Source organism: Ostrea edulis, chromosome 4 (assembly GCF_947568905.1).
Source record: "Ostrea edulis chromosome 4, xbOstEdul1.1, whole genome shotgun sequence".
NCBI lineage: Eukaryota > Metazoa > Mollusca > Bivalvia > Ostreida > Ostreidae > Ostrea > Ostrea edulis.
In genome coordinates this window covers 39,150,369-39,173,333 of record NC_079167.1, presented here as the reverse complement: position 1 = coordinate 39,173,333, position 22,965 = coordinate 39,150,369, and the positions used below count along the sequence as shown (strand labels likewise).

Here is a 22,965-nt window from a genome sequence, read left to right as displayed (position 1 = left end):
GTTATTTGCTAATCTTAGATTTGTTGAATAGTAAATGAATGATAACTTGTTTTAGGAACCCTTGAAATTACCGATATCAGCTGAACAGAAGGAGCTTATGAAAAAAGCTCAGGAGTTTTCTAAACAACAACAAGCCAAAAATGGTAGCGAGTCTAATTCGGTAGGTATCTGTAGTCAGTGCCACGACAAACTCAAATAATTCAGGCCAACCATAAGGATTTAATTATGTAATTTTAGGCCACATCAAATCGATTCTCTGGTTCTCAGACAATTGGTTTTCAAAAAATGGGTAGGTAGGTAGGGGTTTAGTTTTTCAGTTTATCTCCATGTCACAAATGGGTAGGGATTTTTTGTCCGTGGTTTTTTGGTTTTTTTTTGTGTTGTGAAGAAAGTTAGAGTTTTACAAATGGTATTCAACACTGTATAGCTTCTTTATCGCTGTCTGCCGTTTGTTTCAACCTACGAAAACGTCGTACTTCAACTCGGCCTTGCTTTCATCAATTTGTTCCTTCACTGTTTCAATTTCTTTAAATTCACTGCCCAGCAGTTTCTTGCAAAGTGTATCAACTGTCAAGGACGAGTCTACCGGTATAATTGTCCATGGAACAATCTGTTTTGAGTTAAAAGTAATCTCAATGCTGACAAGAACTGTTTCTGTCACCATATTGTTTACATCAACTAAGCAGCATGTCTTATTCAGCAAGGCGCTTTACGATTTTGGCGCCAAAACACGTATTTTATTTTGACGGATCAAATACGGGCAGCGTCAATTTTTTTTCGGGGAGGGGGGGGGCAATAAACTTGTGTCAGTGACCGATTTTTTTAGGGGGCGGCGGTGTCTGAGAACCAGAGAATCGATTTGATGTGGCCTTAATTGCGATTGAAAAGTTAATTTTTAAAAATAAAAAAAAAAAGACCAGTTATTCCCAAGGCACAAAATGTATATCAGAATAGAGTATTGGAAAATAATGGGTTTAACATTTTTTTCTTTCTTTAATACTACCTTACATGTATTAGTATACAAAGAAATTTTTGTCCCGAGACAATGAGAAATAATTTCAACTTATTTTAAATTTTCCCCCAAAGCCATTTTTGTTCCTTAAGAACAAGGAGTAGATTTAAATTCACCCAGTCGGCCAAATGAAGTAAAATAAAATGGGCAAAAAAAAATTTCCTGTATAGATTGTTTGATGTTCAATTTGTTGAAAAATTACGTGTAAACTTATCTAGCCTGTGCTGGAGGAAAGCAACGTTAAGGAAATGAAGAAACCCAAGAAAAAGAAGCGACACCGCGATAAGGCTGGCTATGACTATGAGAGTGGCTCCGAGTCTGAGAGTGGCAGTGATTCTGAGTCTGAGCCAGTCCCTCCAGGACTGGAGGAGTCCGGTGAGATAGCAGACGGAGAAAAATCTGAAGATGGAGAAGAACAAAACATATCATCTTCAACAGAAGCCTCTAAAACAAAGGAGGAGGAAACACGTAAAGGTGAAAGAAACGGTTACAAAAAAGTTATATAGAATAATACATCTGTTCCAACAAGGATACAGATTTTCACATATACTGTATTTTAATTAAAACATCGCAGGATATTCCTTCATTTGGTTCGCAACTTTGCATAATTATTACACTCTTGACCTCTGGATCAGAAGATCAGATTGCAGGGCAGGGCGAAGTGTTATGTAATAAAAATGTATTATATCATGTAAAAATCTTCTTTACTTTAGAGCATGTAAAATTCAAATTGAGTTCTTAGTTTTAGTAAGCATGGAGGCCGCTTTACTTCTCAACATGCAGTAGACCTGAAGTTTATAGTTATTTTCAATAATGATCACCAAAACAAAATTCACATATGGTTTTCAGACGTTAAAATATGCAATCATGATGATTCTTCTGATGTGAGGTGGGTTTTTTGTGCAATACTTGTATTACCATTAATTAAGACTTATGGGCCTCTTGTTAGTTCTGTATTTTGATTTGGTGACAATCAGTTAATCTGCTAGGACATGGTATGACTGATTTTTGAATGATTTGCATATAAATTCAATTTATGTAAGAAATGCAAGTAATATCTACTCATTTTGTGTGATACGAAGTTGGGACAGTTTATGCTTCATAAACCACCAAGTGTATGCAATGTATTAAAAGAATGTTCATCAAACAAACTGCATTTAACAAGTTAGATTAAATCTTATTCAAATGCAAGTGTATGAGAGAGAGATATAATTTGTAAATGTTTGACCCTGTAGAAGCTGTCATGTCAGATGGGGAGGAAAATTATTTGTAAATGTTTGACCCTGTAGAAGCCATCATGTCTGATGGGGAGGAATATTATTTGTAAATGTTTGCCCCTGTAGAAGCCGTCATGTCATGTCTGATGGGGAGGAATATTAGAGGGCGAAGCCCTCTCACGACCCGAAGGGCCGTAAGAGCGGAGCTCTCCCTATAGGTAACACGTATATACATGTTTAAAAGGAAAATAAAGGAAAATAATGAAAAATTAAACCATACCTATGGAACTGGAAAAGTTTGGTACCAATGGCGTCGATTCGAATATTACTGCGTGGACATGTATTCCTCCATTTTGAATCTCGTCTACCCTAGTTCACGTCGTTCTGAGATGTTACATAAAATCCGTAAAAACCTGTAAATCTGATTTTCTTAATCATATAAAATCATTCCACGATTAACACCATGTTTTTTGTTGTGGTTCAAACGCTGTTTGTAAATTTGCTAAATAACGACGCTGAATATGACGTCACAATGTACTGTTTACATCGATTGCGTTATATTTCCCGCGTTCAATATATTGGCGGATCAAATGTCCAAAATTGGGATGCTTTGATACAGCTCTGTCCTCGTGCTAACTTCGGGTTATTTTTGTCCTGTTTTGGATATAGATACTAATGCCAAAACTTTTTTGCTTCGCCCTCAAACACGGTCACGCCGTAAAACATATTATTTGTAAATGTTTGCCCCTGTAGAATCCGTCATGTCTGATGGGGAAGACAAGGATCAGGACACTACTGAGGAGAAGAATGACAAGAAAGAGAGCAATCCTAAACCCAGGGCACTCCACAAAACCTCCTCCATCTTCCTCCGGAATCTAGCCCCATCCATCACTAAACAGGAAGTGGAAGCTGTAAGTATAGAACTTATCACTAAACAGGAAGTGGAAGCTGTAAGTATAAAACTTTGGACGTCGTCCTGACGGTTGGTTGGTTGTAATTTGTGATACATGAAAAGAAGTGGAAATTTTCAAAATTCAACTTTTTGTGTTATTGTCTAAATACCAACATTTGATGAGCATGTACATGGAGCTCTGACAAATAAACTTTGTCTGCTTACAGATGTGCAAGAGATACCCTGGATTTGTCAGAGTTGCTCTTCAGGACCCACAGGCTGAGAGGAGGTTCTTCAGAAGGGCTTGGGTCACATTTGAAAGAGATGTCAATATTAAGGAAATCTGCTGGAACCTCAACAATATTAGGGTAACATTCTTATCAGTCTCTTGAAATTAGGCACATTATTAACAATTTTAAATCTTCATGATCTCATATATGATTGTTCCATTAGGTGCAAGTTGGAGAGAACTATATATTACTTGACTGCCATATAGAAAGCATACATCTTTCAAAAACAATTGTATGACTCTGTTTTCTGAGAAAGGTTCACTTTTATGCAATGAAAATCAATTTCATACTATTTTATATTGAATTTGTCCTTTGATATTTTGTCACTTAAAAGTTATTTGTTAATTGTAGAAAACATACCCCAATATGCTGTAAGTTTCTGGGTTATGTCCCCTTGAGTATAAATGAAGCAAGAAATATTTACTAGCTAGTGAACTTTTTTTTCTTTACTTTATGTTTTACTTATGACAGCTGAGGGACTGTGAACTTGGAGCCACTTTGAATCGTGAACTGAAGCAGAGAGTTCGACCCGTCAATGGAATCTCAGCCCATAAGCAAATTGTTCGTGCTGATGTCAAACAAGCAGCTAGAATTATCCAAAATTTGGACTCCAAGTGGGGAATGTGGGAAGATCCTGAGGAAGAGAAAAAGGACAAATCAAAAGAGGTCAGTCATTCAAGGATCAAGGACAAATAAATAATTGCTCCAGATGAAAATGGATACAAGATGACAACTCATTTTGTTAGACAGATAAATGAGATGATTGCTTTGATATTTGATGGACAGATGGAAAAAATAATAAAGTATATGTATATATCATTCAACACTGAAATCCTTTTAACTTGAGTTTGGCAAGAAATACGAGAATTTGTCATTTCCCGTTAAAAGCACACATCCTTGTTATCTTTCAGAGCTCGTTTAGTTTCACATCAAAGAATCCTGTATTAAAGAATATCACGGACTATCTCGTGGAGGAGGGAAGTTATGAGGAGGAAGAGTTGCTGGGTAGGGTGATAATTGACAACTATTATGATGAGATTGGAAAAGGTCGCCATAATTACTTTTACAGAGATAAGAGATTGATCAGTGTCCATTAATTTTCAAGGGGAGAAAATGGAGGATGGAGAAAAAGAATCAAGCAATGAAGTGACAGTGGAAAGAGATGAGCGCATGATCAAGGTACTGTACTAATTAATGAACAAGCTCCTGTACTAATTAAAGAACAGGCTCCTGTACTAATTAATGAACAAGCTCCTGTACTAATTAAAGAACAGGCTCCTATACTAATTAATGAACAAGCTCTTGTACTATTTAATGAACAAGCTCCTATACCAATTAAACAATGAATACAGTACTGTACTAATTAAGCACATATTCAGAACATATTATACTTAATGTTAATGAAATAAAAATATTTACAGAGTATACTTTTCATACTGAAAGTTTGAATTAAATAACCATTGGGACATGATAGTTAACCTTAACATGAATACAGGGATTATTAGAAATTAATCAAATATTTTTGAAGATATCTGTATATCCCAGGCTTTTTATACTCCCATTGCCAATCTTTAGATGGGGTGTATTATGTTATTGCATTGTGTGTTCATCAGCAAAGATTTGTTCAGGCCATAGTTTCTATATGCCTGTCTGAGAGGAATAAAGTTCTACTTTGTGGAAATGTGGGAAGCTTGTGTGTCATGGTCTTAATCCAAAGTCTTAGTGAACTTTGATGAAATTCTGTAGTCTAGCTCACCATGGCTTTGTTGGAATACAGTAAGTTCATACTTTGTGCAAATGTTCCTTATGAAAAGGTGATGTGTCCTGGCCTTGAACCAAGGTCATTTGTCCCATAGCCAAGGTCACAACTGACTTGAATTAAAAGTTTCTTAATGCTGCACAATATGGAAATAGAACAAAGTGAAAGTATCTAATACTGTACAGTGTGGAAATAGAACCTATACCGCAAAAAGCTATACTACGACACACATAATGATGGGTGTATTATGTACTGTTTGTGATGATGTAGCAGCAATCCCCAAAAGAGTCGCATACATGTTTGACTGTTTTCTATTGATACTGGCATTACATACACTTATAAATACATTACTGTATCCCCTTCATCTCCATTACAAGGGGGAAATACTGGTTAATTGATTCAGTTTCATGTTTAGTACAGCTTGTGAAGGTCTCGGCTAGAGTAGCACACAGGAAAGCGTTCATCTGTGCTGTGTATAAATGCTTCTTTTATACAGATAACATGTTTGTCAACATTGATTGAATGATTTCAGGCTTTAGACAGGATGATATTGTATCTGAGGATTGTGTATTCCATTGATTACTACAGCGCTAATGAGTATCCTAACGAGGATGAAATGCCACACAGATGTGGAATCATGCACTGCCGGGGAGTACCCCCCACCACCAAAATCACACAGCAAGATGGTAAGTCTAGATCACACAACAAGATGGTAAGTCTAGATCACACACCAAAATCACACAGCAAGATGGTAAGTCTAGATCACACAGCAAGATGGTAAGTCTAGATCACACACCAAGATGGTGAGTCTAGATCACACAAAAAGATGGTAAGTCTAGGTTACATAACAAGATGGTAAGTCTAGATCACATAACAAAGTGATAAGTCTAGATCACACAGCAAGATGGTAAGTCTAGGTCACACAGCAAGATGGTAAGTCTAGATCATACAACAAGATGGTAAGTCTAGAATATGCTTAATGTTGTTAAACTTAAAATGGTAAGTCTAGTCACACAACAGAAGAGTGATGTCTAGAATGTACAACAGAAGTGGTCAGTGTAAATCACACACCAGAAGTGGTAAGTGTTAAGTGTAAATCACGCACCAGAAGTGGTAAGTGTTAAGTGTAAATCACGCACCAAAAGTGGTAAGTGTTAAGTGTAAATCACGCACCAGAAGTGGTAAGTGTTAAGTGTAAATCACACACCAGAAGTGGTAAGTGTTAAGTGTAAATCACACACCAGAAGTGGTAAGTGTTAAGTGTAAATCATGCACCAGAAGTGGTAAGTGTTAAGTGTAAATCACGCACCAGAAGTGGTAAGTGGTAAGTGTAAATCCCACACCAGAAGTGGAAGTCTGCATTACACAGCAGAATTTAACTCTGAATCACACAGCTTGGTAATCTGGATGACATAGTCTAGTGGAAATTACAGAGTAGTATTAAAACTAAATAAAAAATCAATAAATCAAAATGTTAAAAAGTATTAAAGTAGGTATTAAAATATGTACATAATTATTACATTTTTGAAATAACTTATGATTGAAAACATGTTTAATAATATTTGAAACCAAATTAGGCTGGGATTTTAATTTGCTATTATACTGCCTGAATTCTTTGCAGTAAATGACTGGATTACCAACACAGAAAACAAACTGAAGCAGTTTACAGAGGTCCAAGAGAAACTGTCTGAGGAAGACTCTATCAAATTTGGCAGGAAAGATCCTGAGGCATATCCTTTGTTTAAATTTAGAGAAGAACATGTATCTATGATAAGCCCAATTTACGCCCCCAAAAAGCATGAAAGTTTTATTGAAATTTGAGAGATTACAAATACATATATATGGTTTAAAAAATTGAATTCTTTCATGACTAAACCATAATAATATTTATCACCAATTTCATGCTGTTTCTTGTGGCTTGGCTTTAAAAAAAAGACATGCTTTATTGGTTTAAGAGTGTTTGTATTTTAATATATAGGCAACTTTGCTTTAAAAATTTGAAGTCATTTAGGAGGACCAAAGTATGTTCCTATCATGTATACAAATGTACATGTAGTTCTTTTATATCCTCTCTATAGATTGACCATGGAAACAATAAACAATCGGAGAAATTGCCGCAGATCAGAAAGGCATGAATTGTAGTGTGTGCAACATAGTGTCATGTAAATAAAATATTTACATTAGAATTGATTTTCTCTATAAATATGTTTAAATAAGAATGGTATATTATCATGGAGTAATACTGAGGAGAGGGATACACAAGTTACCATTAGTATTCCTGACATGTGCTGTCACAATCAAAAATTGTTGCTTTGGAAGACGTTACGGAGGCAAAGATGATTTGAAACCATTACATAGGTGTCAAATGTGAGAACATCTTTAGGAAGGGAAATTATTTTATATCTTAATGTACTTTAGTACGATATATGTTTGACTGACGCATTGATGTCATTAATATTGAACATGGTCATACCTTTCTGAAAGTCAGCACTGGAACTGCGGGGTTGTAGTTTGTCCTTAACAGCTGTTTACAGAGGTGGAGAAGTTTGTGACACTCAACACGCAAGAACTCTCCAAAGACAAATGGTTGTGTCCAATCAGTGGCAAGAAATTCAAAGGCCCCGAGTTTGTCAGGAAACATATCTTTAACAAACATGGGGAGAAAGTGGATGAGGTCAGGACGGAGGTAAGTCGATTCTTCATTGTATTTCTTCGTCACTTTCAATAATCCTGTCAGTTTCAATGTATTCCTCTGTCAACCTCTTGACATCAAAGTATAAGTTTTGTTGTTGTTGTTTGTTTGTTATTTTTTTCCAAATCACTTGCACCCACAGAGCAATTGAGGTCATACTTGAATCATTAAATAATGTAATGTATTACCATGTTGGACACAATTTCTCTGATATTATGAAATTGAATATATGTTTTTATAATTTTTGTAGTATTTAAAGAATTGTATTATATTTGTAAGTAGAACTTTGTTTACACAAAGAAATCATGTTAATTTTGCATTAATAGGAATAGCTTTCTCTGAAACTACTGCTGCATTGATGCCTTTTGTAATTTACATCAAAATAGCAGAGTGTCATGTAAATGAAAAAATCCTGTGCTGAAGGAAAAAGATGATACAGTATAATCTGTCTAAACCGGCTATGTGTGGTTCCACAGAAATTGGCCGGTTTGCACAGTCTGGAGTGCAGAATGTTGACAAGAATGAGAGTTGCTTCCCTTGTATTCACTATCTATGCATACGTGTGTAATGATTGCTAACGTTTTATTATATCACAAAAGAATTCAAAGTAAAAATACAAATGTCAGTGTTTTATTGTCGTGCTCATTTGAAAAAGTTTCAATTTTTATTAAACAGTTTAAAATCTGGGAATTATTCGCGCAATTTTCTGTTGGTAAATTGTCAGTTTCGTCTACATCATCGCCGTTATCAAGTGCTACATTGTAAATGTATCGCTTTCAACTGTCTCAATTAGTGAAACAGAAACTGATGTAATGCCGAGTGATCGACCGGACATGGCGAGTTGTGCTAACTAACTGCATATCATCACTCTGACTCGCCATAGAGTTCCGAGAAGTCCACGAGGGGAAACCCTGCTTTTGAAAAACATGACAGGATTGTTGCTGATTTTGTTTCATTCCAAGAATGTATCGAATTCATCGATTAATTGAACTTTATTTTTTAATGTCAGTTCTCATCTCTGTCGTTTGGGGGGGGGGGGGGGGGGGGGGGGGGGGGGGGGGGCATTACCTCGTGTGTGGTGCTGTCATAATTGAAAAGTGCACCCCCTTAAAATCAGGTTTTATTTTAAACTGATTGTGACTCATCGCCAGTTGCACTCTTTTACTTACCTGTGGCTTCCTTTGAGACACCCTTTGTGTACAACGCGTGTGATCGACCGAATACCGACAGGTTGGTCATCGTGGGGTGGCTGGTTTATATGCGATAATTAGAGCTAATTACGAGCAGTTGGGACCTTGTGTACACCGAATACAATTAGGGTGGTGTATCATCGAGCAGCCGGTTTAAACAGGATAATTAAAGTTAATTGATAGCAGTGGGGACCGTGTAAGCCGGCCGATATACAGAATACGCAGTATCCGGAGTACAGGGAATTATTAATAAAGGATTTGTTAAAGAAATGTTAGGGACTATATTTTGTGGCCGGAATTGACAGAGCACCGGAGTACTCAGAGACCAATTTGGACAAATTATACTGTACTTATTGAATAATGAAATAGTTCATATAGTTTTTCTTGGCCAAATGTTTATATCGTTTTATGTTCAACTCTTAGTGATAGACTTTTAAAAGAAATAAAACAGATGAGATGACGACCGTCCCAAGGTTGAAACCGGTCAACCAAATAAATTTACCATGCATCCTCATCCCTATCGAATACCACATGGTATCCACTCGTGAGAATCTTCCGCAAATTAAACCTGAAGGTGTTTAATATATGTTTTTCAATGATAGAATAAGAGCATCTGTATGTTGATGTATTATTGGAGGGGACCTAAATACTTGGGCTAAAGAAATTTATATTCACTGAAAAATGTTTCCCCCAACTATTACATATTCATTCTCACCACATGGTTTTGTTTTGTAAATGATCATTAGTACTCAGAAGAAACAATGTTCAGAGAGAAAAATATTTTATTATGGTGAAGTATGAAGAAAGACATACAAAAATGTCATCAGATGAAAAATGGTTAAAAATTGTGATAGATATGAAAGAATTTTGATCTGAAATTGACAATTAAATCTAGTGAAAGTTGATCTGAAATTGACAGTTAAATCTAGTGAAAATCGATCCAACTTGTATATCAGGTCAGTGGTAAATTCCCTCAAAAATACAACTCATTTATAGGCAAGTACTTATGGAATATTTTAAATTTTATCTTGTTATCTATGTACATAGAATGTAGTTACTTAGATATATACAATCTCTTTGTTGTATAATAAAACAAAAGTTACCTTCAGCATCATATAGCAAGAATGGAAACATAGCAGATAGTAATGAAATGCATTCATTACAGGTTTCTTTCTTCAATAACTATTTGATGGATCCCAAAAGACCAGCACTACAAGAACATCCTAAAAATAAACAGAAAGAGGGCCCCTCCAGGGAGCAGTTTCCTAGCCCTAGTGCTGGCTACCAGGCCCCTCCTCAGCAGGGAATGATGGGATACAGTCAACCAATGGCACCTCCCATGAGGAGTTACGGTAAGTGATTTGGTTTAAATGCTGTATAAAATCTTGATATTGAAGAGTGAATGCAACTAGTAGCATTAGAATTAAATGCCATTTATATATTTTTAATTACAGGTTCTGGTAACAATGCCCCTCACCACTATCCATCTCCAGGATATGGAAACCATGACTACCGGGGTGATTATCGAAGGTCAGCAGGAGGATACAGAGGTCATTTCAGGTAATTAAAATTGTTTTTGAAAAATTTCCTTTTTATACGTTGATTTTTATAGTCTCAAATTCCAGTTCGTGTCAGTTGAAGCATGATTATACCACGGTTGATTTGTTGTTAAATTAGGTCATTTATTTCCAGATCTAATGTTGCTATGAAGCGGAATTCTGAACAGTTGAGTAATCTAAGAGCATTGTTAGAATCCACTTCTGACATTGGATCTTATTAAGGATGAATAATATATCATCATAAAGGCCGACTTCCTTTTGAAACTGGAATGAAAATATGAATATCAGCAATTCATGTCTATTCCTTTTAAATCTAATTGTCTAGCTAGGTAGCTCAGTAGGTTAATATGTCGACTGCTTGTCTGTAGTTTGTGCGTTTGAGTCCAGCAGGAGTTTTAAATTTTTTTTTCTTCAGATGACTTTCTACTAAAACTGCATTTTTGAACTAAATTATATAAATGAAACTTTTCAGTTTCAAAATTTGATTACACATATCCTCCACTTTTGTCATCCATATTTCTTTGGTGTGTTATTCCTCCTTAAAGACTACAGCCCACAAGCATTTCTCAGATCTGTCTGTAATATCTTAGTATATGGCAGATTGAAGAGTTATGGAAATTATCATAAAAAATTATGATAAGTGCTAACTTGTAGATTAATGATCGGGCAGATTCTCAGCATTTATTTTATCATGATTATAAAATCTGAGAAGCAAATAATATTTCTAAATGTGAAGATACCAAGGTTTAAATGACAAAAAGAAATTGCATTGCATTACAGATTAAAAACTGGTTGACTAAAACTATTAGTTTAGTTGCAGATGATGGCATACCCTTTTTAGGTGGGTTTTTTTTAAATAATAAGTCTGGTGTATTGCCATTGAAAAGTTGCTATATTGCAAGTAATCATACTACACTACAGTGTAGGTGCTTTATTCTATTTTAACCGTTTACATGTGGATAATTCATTTAAGGAGAAGTAACAAAGAAAATTGTTATGGATGGAAAATGAACAATATTTTGAAATTGAAAACTTTGAAATTTGCCTCATTTAGAAAAAAAATTGCAGTTTTAGTAAAAATAAAATGACATGGTGGGTGGGGGGGTGCATGACTTGAACTCACCATCTACAGATTCACACACGTTAACTCTTTGAGCTAACCAGTTAGGCAACAAATTTTAAAAGGATATAGAATGTATGTGACTGATTTGTTTTTCTAAAGGAAGTTTGTAATCATATGATATGTTATTCATCCTTAAAAACTCCTTCTACACACTGAAAAAGAAGAGTTTTTTGGCAGTTTGATAATCTGCCCTGAGTGACATTTTATAGTGCTCACTTTGGTAGTCAATAGGTATTACCAACAGATCAACAATGGCAGATAATCTTGCATTGAGGTTTGAATCCTGTTGGAGACTTTAACGCTTCTATTTTCCTGTACTTTGTAAAATCTGAATTTTCAGGGAGAAAAAAGTATTTTCTCAAGAACTGGTATGAATATCTCATCTTTAGTTTGGCTGTATCATTTTAAATTACTAGGCGAGTGACATTTCAGGCAAAGATTTATTCAGTTTATCGCAAATAAAAAAGACCATTTTGGTCAGTGTATCAGGCCTCCTTAAATTCCTTTCTTCCTATTTTCTTAATGGGGACAAAGTTTTGCTCCACTTCCTTTTGGTTACTTACATGGATGACCTATTGCAATCTGGTTTTGTCTAGAGACGTGCATTTTCAACTTTTCTCAGATATTACTGGGGCAAACTTTGCCAATTGTTATGTAACATCTACTAGGTAAAAGGGAATAAGATCTATTTGTTAATTGTATTCTATTCATCAAGGAGGAGTAAGACTAAAACTGATACAATATTTTCTTTACTGTGGTAGATCTTGTAAACTGTGTACATAGCCATGATGAGAAAAAAAGCCCTCCGCCAAAATTGAGAAATTGGGTCGGGAGTCTGGCCTGGATTTCTGAAGAAAAACTTTTCTCAAAACTTGGACCAATATTCCAGATTTGCCTAAAATTTCGACTACTCAAATAAAAGAAAACTCAAATTTAAGTTAAAGATGGGACAAATAGGTTATAAAGTGAAAATATATTAAATTTTTCAAAATCTTCTTTACTTATGAACACTTAGCAAACTGGATATAATAACATAGTGGCAGCTTCAAAAATGGTTGCTTTTTAGTTCAAGTGAGCTTCTAATCAAAATGTGTCTGTTGTCTGTCGGAGGTGGCAGTGTCATTGTCTTAAACTTTTTACATTTATGACTTCTTCTCCAGAACCACTGGGCCAATTTCAACCAAACTTGGCACAAAGCATCCTTGGATGATGGGAATTCAAGTTTGTCGAAATGAAGGGCCATGCTCCTTTCAAAGGGGAGATAATCACAAAAATGCAAAAAGAGGATGGGGTAATTTAAAATCTTCTCAAGAACCAATGGGCGAGAAAAACTGAAATTCAACTGAAAGCTACCTGATATAGTGGAGATTCAAGTTTCATAAAATCCTGACCCCTGGGAGTATGGTCAGGCTACAATAGGGGATCAAAATTGTACATCTGAATGTATAGGGAAAATCTTTTAAAATCTTCTCAAGAACCACCAGGCTATAAGAGTGGAGATTCAAGTGAAAGCTTCCTGATAGAGAGTAGATTAGAATTTGTTCAAATCATGGCCCCCAAGAATAGAATGGGGCCACATTAGGGGATCAAAGTTTTACATGCTGATATATAGGTAAATCTTCTCCAGAACCACTGGACCAATTTCAATCAAACTTGATACAAATTATCCTTAGGTGAAGGAGATTCAAGTTTGTTCAAATGAACGGCCATCTCCCCTCGGCCATCTCCCTCAAAGGGGAGATGATCATAAAAATGCAAAAATAGGGTGGAGTCAACTGAAGCCTATATTTTGGCACAAAAGTAGCTGATGACCAGAGAGTGTGTTGTGACCCTCAGTAAGTGAGCGGTGTTACTGGTACATGTGTATATGCCGGTAATTTTTCTTGTTCCGTCATACCGCGGTATACATGATGAAAAACCTGGTATATTCAAGTCAGATAATCCTTTTAAAATGCATAAACTTGAAAAGAAAAACAAGATTAAATAATGTAAGAAAATCGATATTAAAGCATTGGACATCTGTACATGATTTTACTCGATTTACACCATCCCTTCAACGCGATATAAACAAATTGGAAGTTGTGTCTAATAACTGTGCAATGGGTGAAATGATTAAAGTATAAAAGGTACAATTTTATTGGTATTGAAGCAAATCTAAGTTTAGATATATATCACTTAAATATTATAACAGAAACTATTTATTTATGGTTTGAATTTATGATAATTTGAAATAGATTGATATTTTATGGTTTATGTAAGTTTGAGGTCCTTTCCAGCAATTAGGTAAACCATGTAGTGAAATTTAAAAATGGTGGAGGAAGACTGTAATATACAATTAATAGTGAATAACTGCTATAATATAATAAATTTGATGTAATACAAATTCAGCCTGTGGTATATGTTGCGGGTATTTAACAAATTTTGTGGTATACCACAATACTTAATTTTTTTGGTGATACCCAAAACCCTCAGCCATGTTCTTTTGTCTGATACAAGTCACTGATGAAAGAAGTTAGAAATAGTTAACCAACCCATGGTTTTGTATCATGGAAAATTATCAGAAGAAGGAACATCACTTTCTACCACAAAACTGATGCCCAGTCATTCCTCCGATATTGAAACATGCCCCATCAGCATGCAACACTTCTAATACACATGCAAGGTTTTTGTATTTGATACTCCGGTTTCCTGGCCCATGGGCCTCTTCTGTTGGTGAATCTTATACAGTGAAACCTGTCTAATCTGACATGCATTGGGTGACAATTTTTTTGTCAGAACACATTGTCAGAATAAATACTAATAGTGTAAAAAGCAATGAAAATATGGGTCAGAATGCCCAGTGAAAAAGATAAAACATTTGTCGGATTAGGCAGTTTTCACTGAACATGTCGAAAAATTAGTTAGAAAAAATTCATTTCAGGTACTATGAATTGTCTAAATGATTCCTGTGTTCTTGTTTTAGTGTTAATTTTTTGTAGTTTAATTCAAGTTTCATGTGTGTTGATTGAGTGTGATTACACCACTGGTAGTCGTTAAATTAGGTCATTTATTTCCAGATCCAATCTTTCTATGAAGCGGAATTCTCAACAGTTGAGTAATTTGTCTAAAAGCATTGGTAGAATTCACTTCTGTCCTTGGATCTAAACTCGTTCACATGTTTCTCAGATTTGTCAGTAACGTGTAAGCAAAATATGACAAGATTAGAGAATTATTATTATTGTAATCTAGATTGTAAGTTAAAGAGCAGATTTTCAAAAATCTTCTCTTTTTTTTTTGAAATACAAAATCTGAGAAGCAAATGATATCCATTAATATTTGAAATGAATGTGAAAAAGCATATGTTTTAGTGTTACAGATAAATTGTTATTAATTTAAAAACAGATTGAAAAATGGTTGACTAAAGATATGATGGCAATGACTTGTTTTAGTTTTTTGTACTGTATTTTAGACTGTGTGTTATGTTCCCATAAAAAGAGTTGAATTCCCTAATTAACAGCAAACACTATCACCTGTTTGTACTATGTGTGTGTTATTTACCCTGTACTATTATTTACTCTTTGTACAGTGCTCCAACAGTATCTTGTTTACAGTAAAACATGGTTTTAGTAAACAAGCTTAGAATGAATTACTCTTTATAATGAAGTGATTTTTCACTCCCCACATAGATGAAAAATTAAGTAATAACTTATTAGATAAAAAATTAAGTAATAACCTATTAGATATTAACAATTTATACCTATTATGAAGCAAGATAGAACATTTCCAGAGGTTTGTTTTTACCATATTTTACTGTATCTACAAACATTTTTTTTGTATTTTATTATCATTTCGATAATAGTGTTACAAAAATGCTGTGAATGCTTCACTTTACACAAGTTATTACTAAATCATAATAGCTATGCAGATATTACTTTTTGGTAAAAGTTAAGGCTTGTAGAAGATATGTTGCAAATTTTTAAAATTTACTAGTTAGCCGTAGGTTTAATACACATTTTAAGGAGAGGTGCAAATTAAGGAATGTGTAGGCTATTATACACCCTCACCCCACCTACTGCAGACAACGTTTTGGGGGGTACACTGGAATCACCTTATCCGTCTGTAGATATAATTTGTCTGTAGGATATCTTTAACACAAATGAACAGATTTGATTAAAACTTTATGTATATCTTGTATGAATACTGAAGTTGTGTACCTGCTAGTTTGATTGAGATTCTTTAACATTCAAGGAAGTTTCAGGGGTAGGGATATTTTTTCCAGATTAATTTGTTATGTTTAGTTTACAGGGGTAGAGGGGGCCTTGATAAAACTATGTAAATTTAGGGTTTTTTTGCCCTTGATCATTGACAGGAAACATTTATAAACTGTAAATACTGCAAACTCTGTTTTAGTGAGGATGTTGTGTGTGTTTGTATATATGTATGTTTTAGTGAGGATGATATGTGTGTGTATATATGTATGTTTTAGTGAGGATGTTATGTGTGTGTATATATGTATGTTTTAGTGAGGATGATATGTGTGTATATATGTAGGACTCCAAAGTGCGATGGGCACGCCAAAGTGCGATGGTCTGCACCAAACCCCGATGGTGTGACACGCCAAAGTGCGATGGTCCACACTCATGCGCCAAAGTGCGATGGTCTGACATGCCAAAGTTCGATGGTGTGACACACTGAAATCCATTGGTTTGTAAACGACATGGTGTTTTGGTACAGACTGAACCAACCGTGTGTTGTTTCACCAAAATATCAGTGCAAAATCCATGCACAAAAAATAAGAATAGGAACTTATTCATTACCATCTAGCTGTCGTGTTATTGAACACAAAATTTTCCAACGCGAAATCATATAGAATGTTTTGTATTATAGCATACCCCTTGGAATTTAATGCGTGTACGTCAAAGTAATAAATGGTCATGAATTAAAGAATGTTTGGGCGAAGTAGATAGTTTGACAACAAATGTACTTTGCCGTTCTCACTGTCACCAACGGTGTAAACCTTGCCGTTGCTGTCATCCATGTTGCATTTCTTCAATTTGATTTGGAAAGACGTTAAGAATGACGTCACAAACGTTACTGAACTCCGCACCATCGGATTTTGGCGTGGCCATCGCACTTTGGCGTCCATAACGTTAACAAACCATCACACTTTGGAGCGACCATCGCACTTTAGAGTCTTACATATATGTTCTTGCTGTATTTTAGTCGATGTTGTATCATACCATATTAGAAAATTTACAATGAATATGAAGAGAAAGAATTTACTATAAAACCAAAAAATTCCTAAATAACAGATAGATATGCTTTGTATAGACTGACATGTCTAGTAAATGAGTTGATATAAATTACCTTTAGCTTGTTTCTAAATCATAGAGAATTTAAGGCGAATGAATTGGTATAAGGGTTCAAAAAGATCTTAGAACTTAAAGACCAAATAATATAATTATTGATTGTTCTGTTCCTAACTTTCATTGTGATTTCTAAACAAAACAGAAAAGTAGATTTAAAAAGTGTATATAATTAAAAAAATTAAATGCGTATAAAGTTTCTTAAGTCAACTAAATATTAGGGTCAGTTTAAAACTTTGTTCTTAAGTTTTTATCTGAAATAGAGCAAGAATTATGCATTCTCAATTTTCCTTCCCAATCATTGACTAAACTAAAATTACGGATTGTTTTATAGTGTTAACAACAGTTTGATTTTATTATGCTCACATTTTTACTGATAGGGATAAATATACTGGGTTAATGTCAGCTGTTCTTTATCCCAGTGTAAAGAAGTTCTCTTGTATGGATAGGTTTGTCTATAAGTTAACTTTATGTTATACATGAGACGAAGTTTGAGAAATTCTACGTCTCTTTTATTAAAACTAATCTAATCCATTTATAAAATTGGCAATCAGCAAAACTTTTAAACTTGCTCCTTTTTTCCCCCTCCTTTTGATAACATCATTTCTTTAATCAAAAAAAAATTTACTGTTAGCTTTAAATAGTTTCTTAAAGTAAACGAATGCTTTAAGGGTGAATCTGTATTTACTAAGAGTAATTGTCTTTATATTTCAGCCGTCGATCAGATCCCAGGGGAATTATTGAATACAGAGACCTTGATGCTCCTGATGACGGAGATATTTTCTGAGAGAGTGATGCAATATGCCAAGAGTACCTGACATTACTTCAGTGATATTGCCAAGTTAACAGAGATGAACTGTACATAATGTGTATATACAGGTCGTTTTATCGTGCTGTAGGCCAATCTAGAATGGGTGTTGAAGAGGCTCTGATAAAATAAAGCAGAGAGAAAGTAGTATTTTAGAATAGATTTTTAAGTGCATTTTATCTTAAGGTTACATGTAAGTACATGCATGAAGTGTGACAGTAACCTAAATGTATATATGTATTTACATTTATATATATACTATAAAATGAACATGGAATATGCTGAATTTAACAAGGAATTTGATCATGTCATTCTTGTATACATCAAAATTTTGCCGTCATCATGAGCTTCATTTTCATAGAGTCAGCAATTGTGAATAAAATCAATGAAACTATTTTGTACTTTATAGTTATGATATATATACACCAGTGTAATCCAGACTACCACAGTGTAATCCAGTGTACCACAATGTATTCCAGTGTACCACAATGTAATCCAGACTACCACAGTGTAATCCAGTGTACCACAATGTAATCCAGTGTACCACAGTGTAATCCAGTGTACCACAATGTATTCCAGTGTACCACAATGTAATCCAGACTACCACAGTGTAATCCAGTGTAATCCAGTGTACCACAATGTAATCCAGTGTACCACAGTGTAATCCAGACTACCACAGTGTAATCCAGTGTACCACAATGTAATCCAGACTACCACAGTGTAATCCAGTGTACCACAGTATAATCCAGTGTACCACAATGTAATCTAGTGTATCTATCCAGTTTGTCAAGTTAAGTTATTTTTATGCCCCTCTTTGAAAAAGAGGGAGCACATTGTTTTGCATCTGTCGGTCCATCTGTAGACCAAGTATAGTTCACTAAATATCTTAAGAACCTTTCACTTGACGACATCAAACTTGGTACACTTGTACATCTTTTAAAAGGAGTAGATGTTGAGGTCTAGGGTCAGTCCACTCTGGACATAGGAAGAAACTGTCCGCATGATATTTTGCAAACCCTTGACAGCCTTCAAATTTGGTACATCTAAGGAGTAGACGACCCTTATTGATTTTGGGTTCATATGGTCAAGGGTCAAACGACATAGTTATATATCGTCTCCTCCACATTTTGAAAATTATTTGCTTGCTTGACACCAAGCTTGGTACACCCTAAGGAGTAGATGACCCCTATTGATTTTATGGTCAAGGGTCAATCCACTATGGACATAGAAATTTTGGCACTACTATCAATTAAATGATACATGTGTATAACCCTTTTCAATTTTGCATTTCTTGTCCATTAAGCATTTGCAAATTGTGTATTCTTAAAGGACACATCTCGTGTTTTCAAAGTATACAGAATTATATGCATTTTGTCTTCCTTATGCTTATAGAAATTAATTGTAATAGTTCGTTCGCTGAAGTATTGCGATAATTAGCCACAATACGGACTTAAATCTAAGCCCCGATTTCAAAAAGCCTAGTTAATTAGATAGGTAGTCACGTGGTACAGTGACGTCATATGCGACCTTCGTCGATCAACTTGTTGTAAAAGTAGTGTTAGATATTTTTAAAAACTCGGGTTTTAGGGCCCTAATTTATTTACCATGGATAACATTTATTTCGATGTTGACAAATTTCCCGAGTCTTACATCTTTTAGCCACCAGTGCATACAAATAGCGACCCAAATGTAGCGAGAAAAGCGAGTATGAAATCTGCATAAATTTGCGAGTAAATAATGTTTACATGGGATCACTGTCTAAACACAATTTGGTAATGCCATTTCTGTAAACAACTGTAATTAACGTTGTTGCTTTTCTAAACTAAACAGTGCAATAATTATTAAATTTATTTTTGGAGAAGTTAGATAGGCCTAAATTATGATACGATTATGTATCATTGACAACTAGGCCTACTGTCACGGGTGCATTTCGAAAAGAAAGAAATAATAATAATGATCAAACTTATTGTGAAAATCACAATACTTTTAAATTATTTTATTAAAGCAAGTTTATTAGGCCTAATCATTATTTTTTGTTATCAACACGTTGTTACTTAGGAAGTGGGAGCGCGGCGTGCTGTTGTTGTAAACACGTACGCGTTCCTTAAAAAAAAATGAAAGCATTATAATTCAATTCAAAGTCAGGAAATATTATATTTTATTATTTATAATTGAAAGTTCAAATATCTTTTATCTTTAAATTTTTTAAAACTACCAGTTGGTAGACACTGCTAGCAAAGTTCTGCCTATATGTTGTTACAAGGTGAAGGTCAGTTGGTGCGAGTGTGTATTGAATTCGAGAGCAGAACGGAAAGTATATGCCGTAGACCTATATGTAACAGTGCGTAGCTTCGATAGAACAATTTTCTCGCAGTTGATCTACGTCTTTGTCCAAGGGCTTGTTTGAAAAAGTACAGGGACAAATTCTACTAGGTTTTTTTAAGGCAAAGTCGTTGTGCCGACAAAAAATATACACGTCTTGTCCCTCATACCTTCCTTCGAAAATTGAAAAAAAAACAAGTCCAAATCCTCTCTAATGACAGCAAGTACACCCTTAAACGGCACAAAACACCCTAATGCAGCGTTATTTACAAGCTGTTAATGTGATAATTGTTTGTTTGTCAATTAAATCTAATCTGTTTATGAAATGGCTATCAACTGTTTTCAAATCTTCTCGCTCGAGGTCGCATATGACGTCACAGATAATGGCGCGTAAAATATCGAAGAAAATATGCATATCGCAAGATTTGAATTTTATCGCTTTCAAACTCGAAAACTACGCAAACTGTTTCATTTAAAACACATGTAAAGTAGTTTTAGGCATGAAATGAATTAATTTTGCTGAAAAAATTAAAAAGTTTAAAAACATGCGATGTGTCCTTTAAAGGACCACAATGAGCATATCCTTTGATACCTTATTCAAACTGTAATGATGTATTCATACTCAAATACTTCATTTATAATGCCTCATTCATACTCAAATACTTCATTTATAATGCCTCATTCATACTCAAATACTTCATTTATAATGCCTCATTCATTAGCAACAACCACGCTCGCTAGGTGGCGCGTCGTTCTATTTTTATTTCTACAGGAAAAGTGGGACGAGGTTCCACCATATTTTTTATGGGCTAGTATGGATAAACCTAGAGCCTACGAATGATGCGATGTTGATCGTTCGAATCTAAAATAGCTATATTTAGCGTATCTCACGTGATTAGGCACATTCCAGAAAATCCCTTTGAGATTGAAGCGATTAAGCAGAGCGAGTATATGTAAACATTTACTTAATGGTGAAATACGCAACAAAGAGTGACATATTAATACATTTTATGCATGAATAAATTATACTGAGGTCAAACATGGACGATAATTGCCCGTGTTCATATAGTATTTGATTGATTTAGATATCCAGGGAAAGATAACTCCCATTATTAACGTATTCACAACGTACCGGTGGTATACATTAATACAATGTTTATACATTTCTGAATGATGAGTGAATCTTTATTTTCATCAGAATCTTTTCCATCACACTCACAGACCAGGTCCCCATACCCCTACCAGTGTCAATCTGTGACTGATAGCAGTGCGGTATTTAATTTGATATAGTCTAGAGGAAATTCGAAATATGGTAGTGACATTATTTCTTCCTCACTGGATTTTTAGCGTTTTAAGAAAAGTGGGGTATGGACTGGGGGGTTAAAAATGCTATTTGCCAAATTTTCAACAATAATATGTATACGGTGTGACCGTTGGGCCGAGCGAAGCATGTACGTAACTCCGTGTCCCGAGTGGTAATCATAATTCCGTTAAGTACGGTAGATTATAATTCTTTTATAAATATATATTTTGAATGAAAGTTCCTTGCGCTAAACACCCAGTAACATCTCAATATTAAAGGAGTTTATATGGGGACAACAGTTTTACATGATCCGCAAGGCGACGTAAACTGTGCATTGTGACGTCACATTTAACCTCGACTTTTTTCTCTTTTTCAAAGCAAACAATTATAAACAACAATAATACATTCCGTATGCAACGAAAAAGGCCGTTAAAACCAAACAAAATTAACCAATAAATTCAAAATGGTTAAAAAGTAACCGTAATTTTATCATATCTTCTTATTTAAAGAAACTCATGAACTCGTTCATCTATTTAGTCGTATTACGGTTTTATATGTATTTATTTGCTAAAACCTCTTACAATGATAATTATGCTATTCACTTTGAACAAACTGAGTGTTTAAATTACGAATTGCACGTTAGAGTCTTCTATTATTGGCATTCAAAATAAAACACGAATAACTGTTGAAACAGGTAATGAAAAAATAAATGGCTGCGCCTATATGGATCACGAAAATTTCAGTGAACGTATATAGAGATGATCTCTTTTTCTTTTGCTGATTTTGACTTTTTTCTTTTACATACGTGTTACCTTTAGAGCCTTGCTTCGCGGACGGGCCTTCGGCCCGTCCGAGCTTCGCTCGGTATTAATTACAAGGCAAGGCAAAAGGGGTCATAAGCTACAGATTATGCAGTTTTCTTAATCAGTGACTAAGTACTTACAGATAAATCAGGGACCTATATACTAGTTAGTATATAGGTCCCTGGATAAATAAAGTAACTTACAAATATTTTATTTATTTATTTATCTATCATTTTATTCCATTTTTTTTAATATCATGGTTTGTACTTGAAGAGTCATCGCAATAAAGTGACATTAATTATTAGTGTTACAAAAAAAATCTGATCATGCAGTTTTTAAATTTCTGAATTTCGAAAAAATAAATAAATAATAGATTCTGATACCACTCAGCCCCCCGACTGGCCAGAGAATTCTGCTTCTGTCAATTCTGATGCAACTAGCTCAGCCCCCAGACTGGCCAGAGAGTCCACTGTTTCGGTAAATTCTGATAATGATGCAACTCAAAATTGGTAATTGCACCTGGGTTTTTTTATTGTTTTGGGTAATTTTTAAAAAATGGGTGGTGGTTGCTACATTCATACTTGAATACTTCATTTATGCTTTTAATGCCTCGTTCATACTCAAATGGGCTCCGGGTTAGAATAGGTCCT

General features: G+C 34.8%; 1 protein-coding gene across 5 annotated transcripts in view; it reads left to right on the top strand.

Moving 5' to 3' along the window:
* Nucleotides 1-18,282, top strand: part of LOC125669547 (serrate RNA effector molecule homolog) — a 29,767-nt gene extending 11,485 nt beyond the window's left edge. For 2 of the 5 annotated variants that reach the window (XM_056162593.1, XM_056162592.1), the window contains exons 9-23: nt 56-160; nt 1,231-1,486; nt 2,983-3,140; nt 3,349-3,489; nt 3,883-4,077; nt 4,323-4,416; nt 4,517-4,590; nt 5,703-5,856; nt 6,792-6,901; nt 7,704-7,856; nt 10,218-10,404; nt 10,507-10,612; nt 10,745-10,777; nt 14,791-14,823; nt 17,794-18,282. In XM_056162593.1, coding sequence (XP_056018568.1) covers nt 56-160; nt 1,231-1,486; nt 2,983-3,140; nt 3,349-3,489; nt 3,883-4,077; nt 4,323-4,416; nt 4,517-4,590; nt 5,703-5,856; nt 6,792-6,901; nt 7,704-7,856; nt 10,218-10,404; nt 10,507-10,612; nt 10,745-10,777; nt 14,791-14,823; nt 17,794-17,866 — 1,872 coding nt within the window. In that variant the 3' untranslated portion in view covers nt 17,867-18,282. The remainder of the gene's footprint in view (nt 1-55; nt 161-1,230; nt 1,487-2,982; nt 3,141-3,348; nt 3,490-3,882; nt 4,078-4,322; nt 4,417-4,516; nt 4,591-5,702; nt 5,857-6,791; nt 6,902-7,703; nt 7,857-10,217; nt 10,405-10,506; nt 10,613-10,744; nt 10,778-14,790; nt 14,824-17,793) is intronic. The other 3 variants (XM_056162594.1, XM_056162595.1, XM_056162596.1) reach the window with 3 other exon arrangements.
* Nucleotides 18,283-22,965: the final 4,683 nt, after the last annotated feature.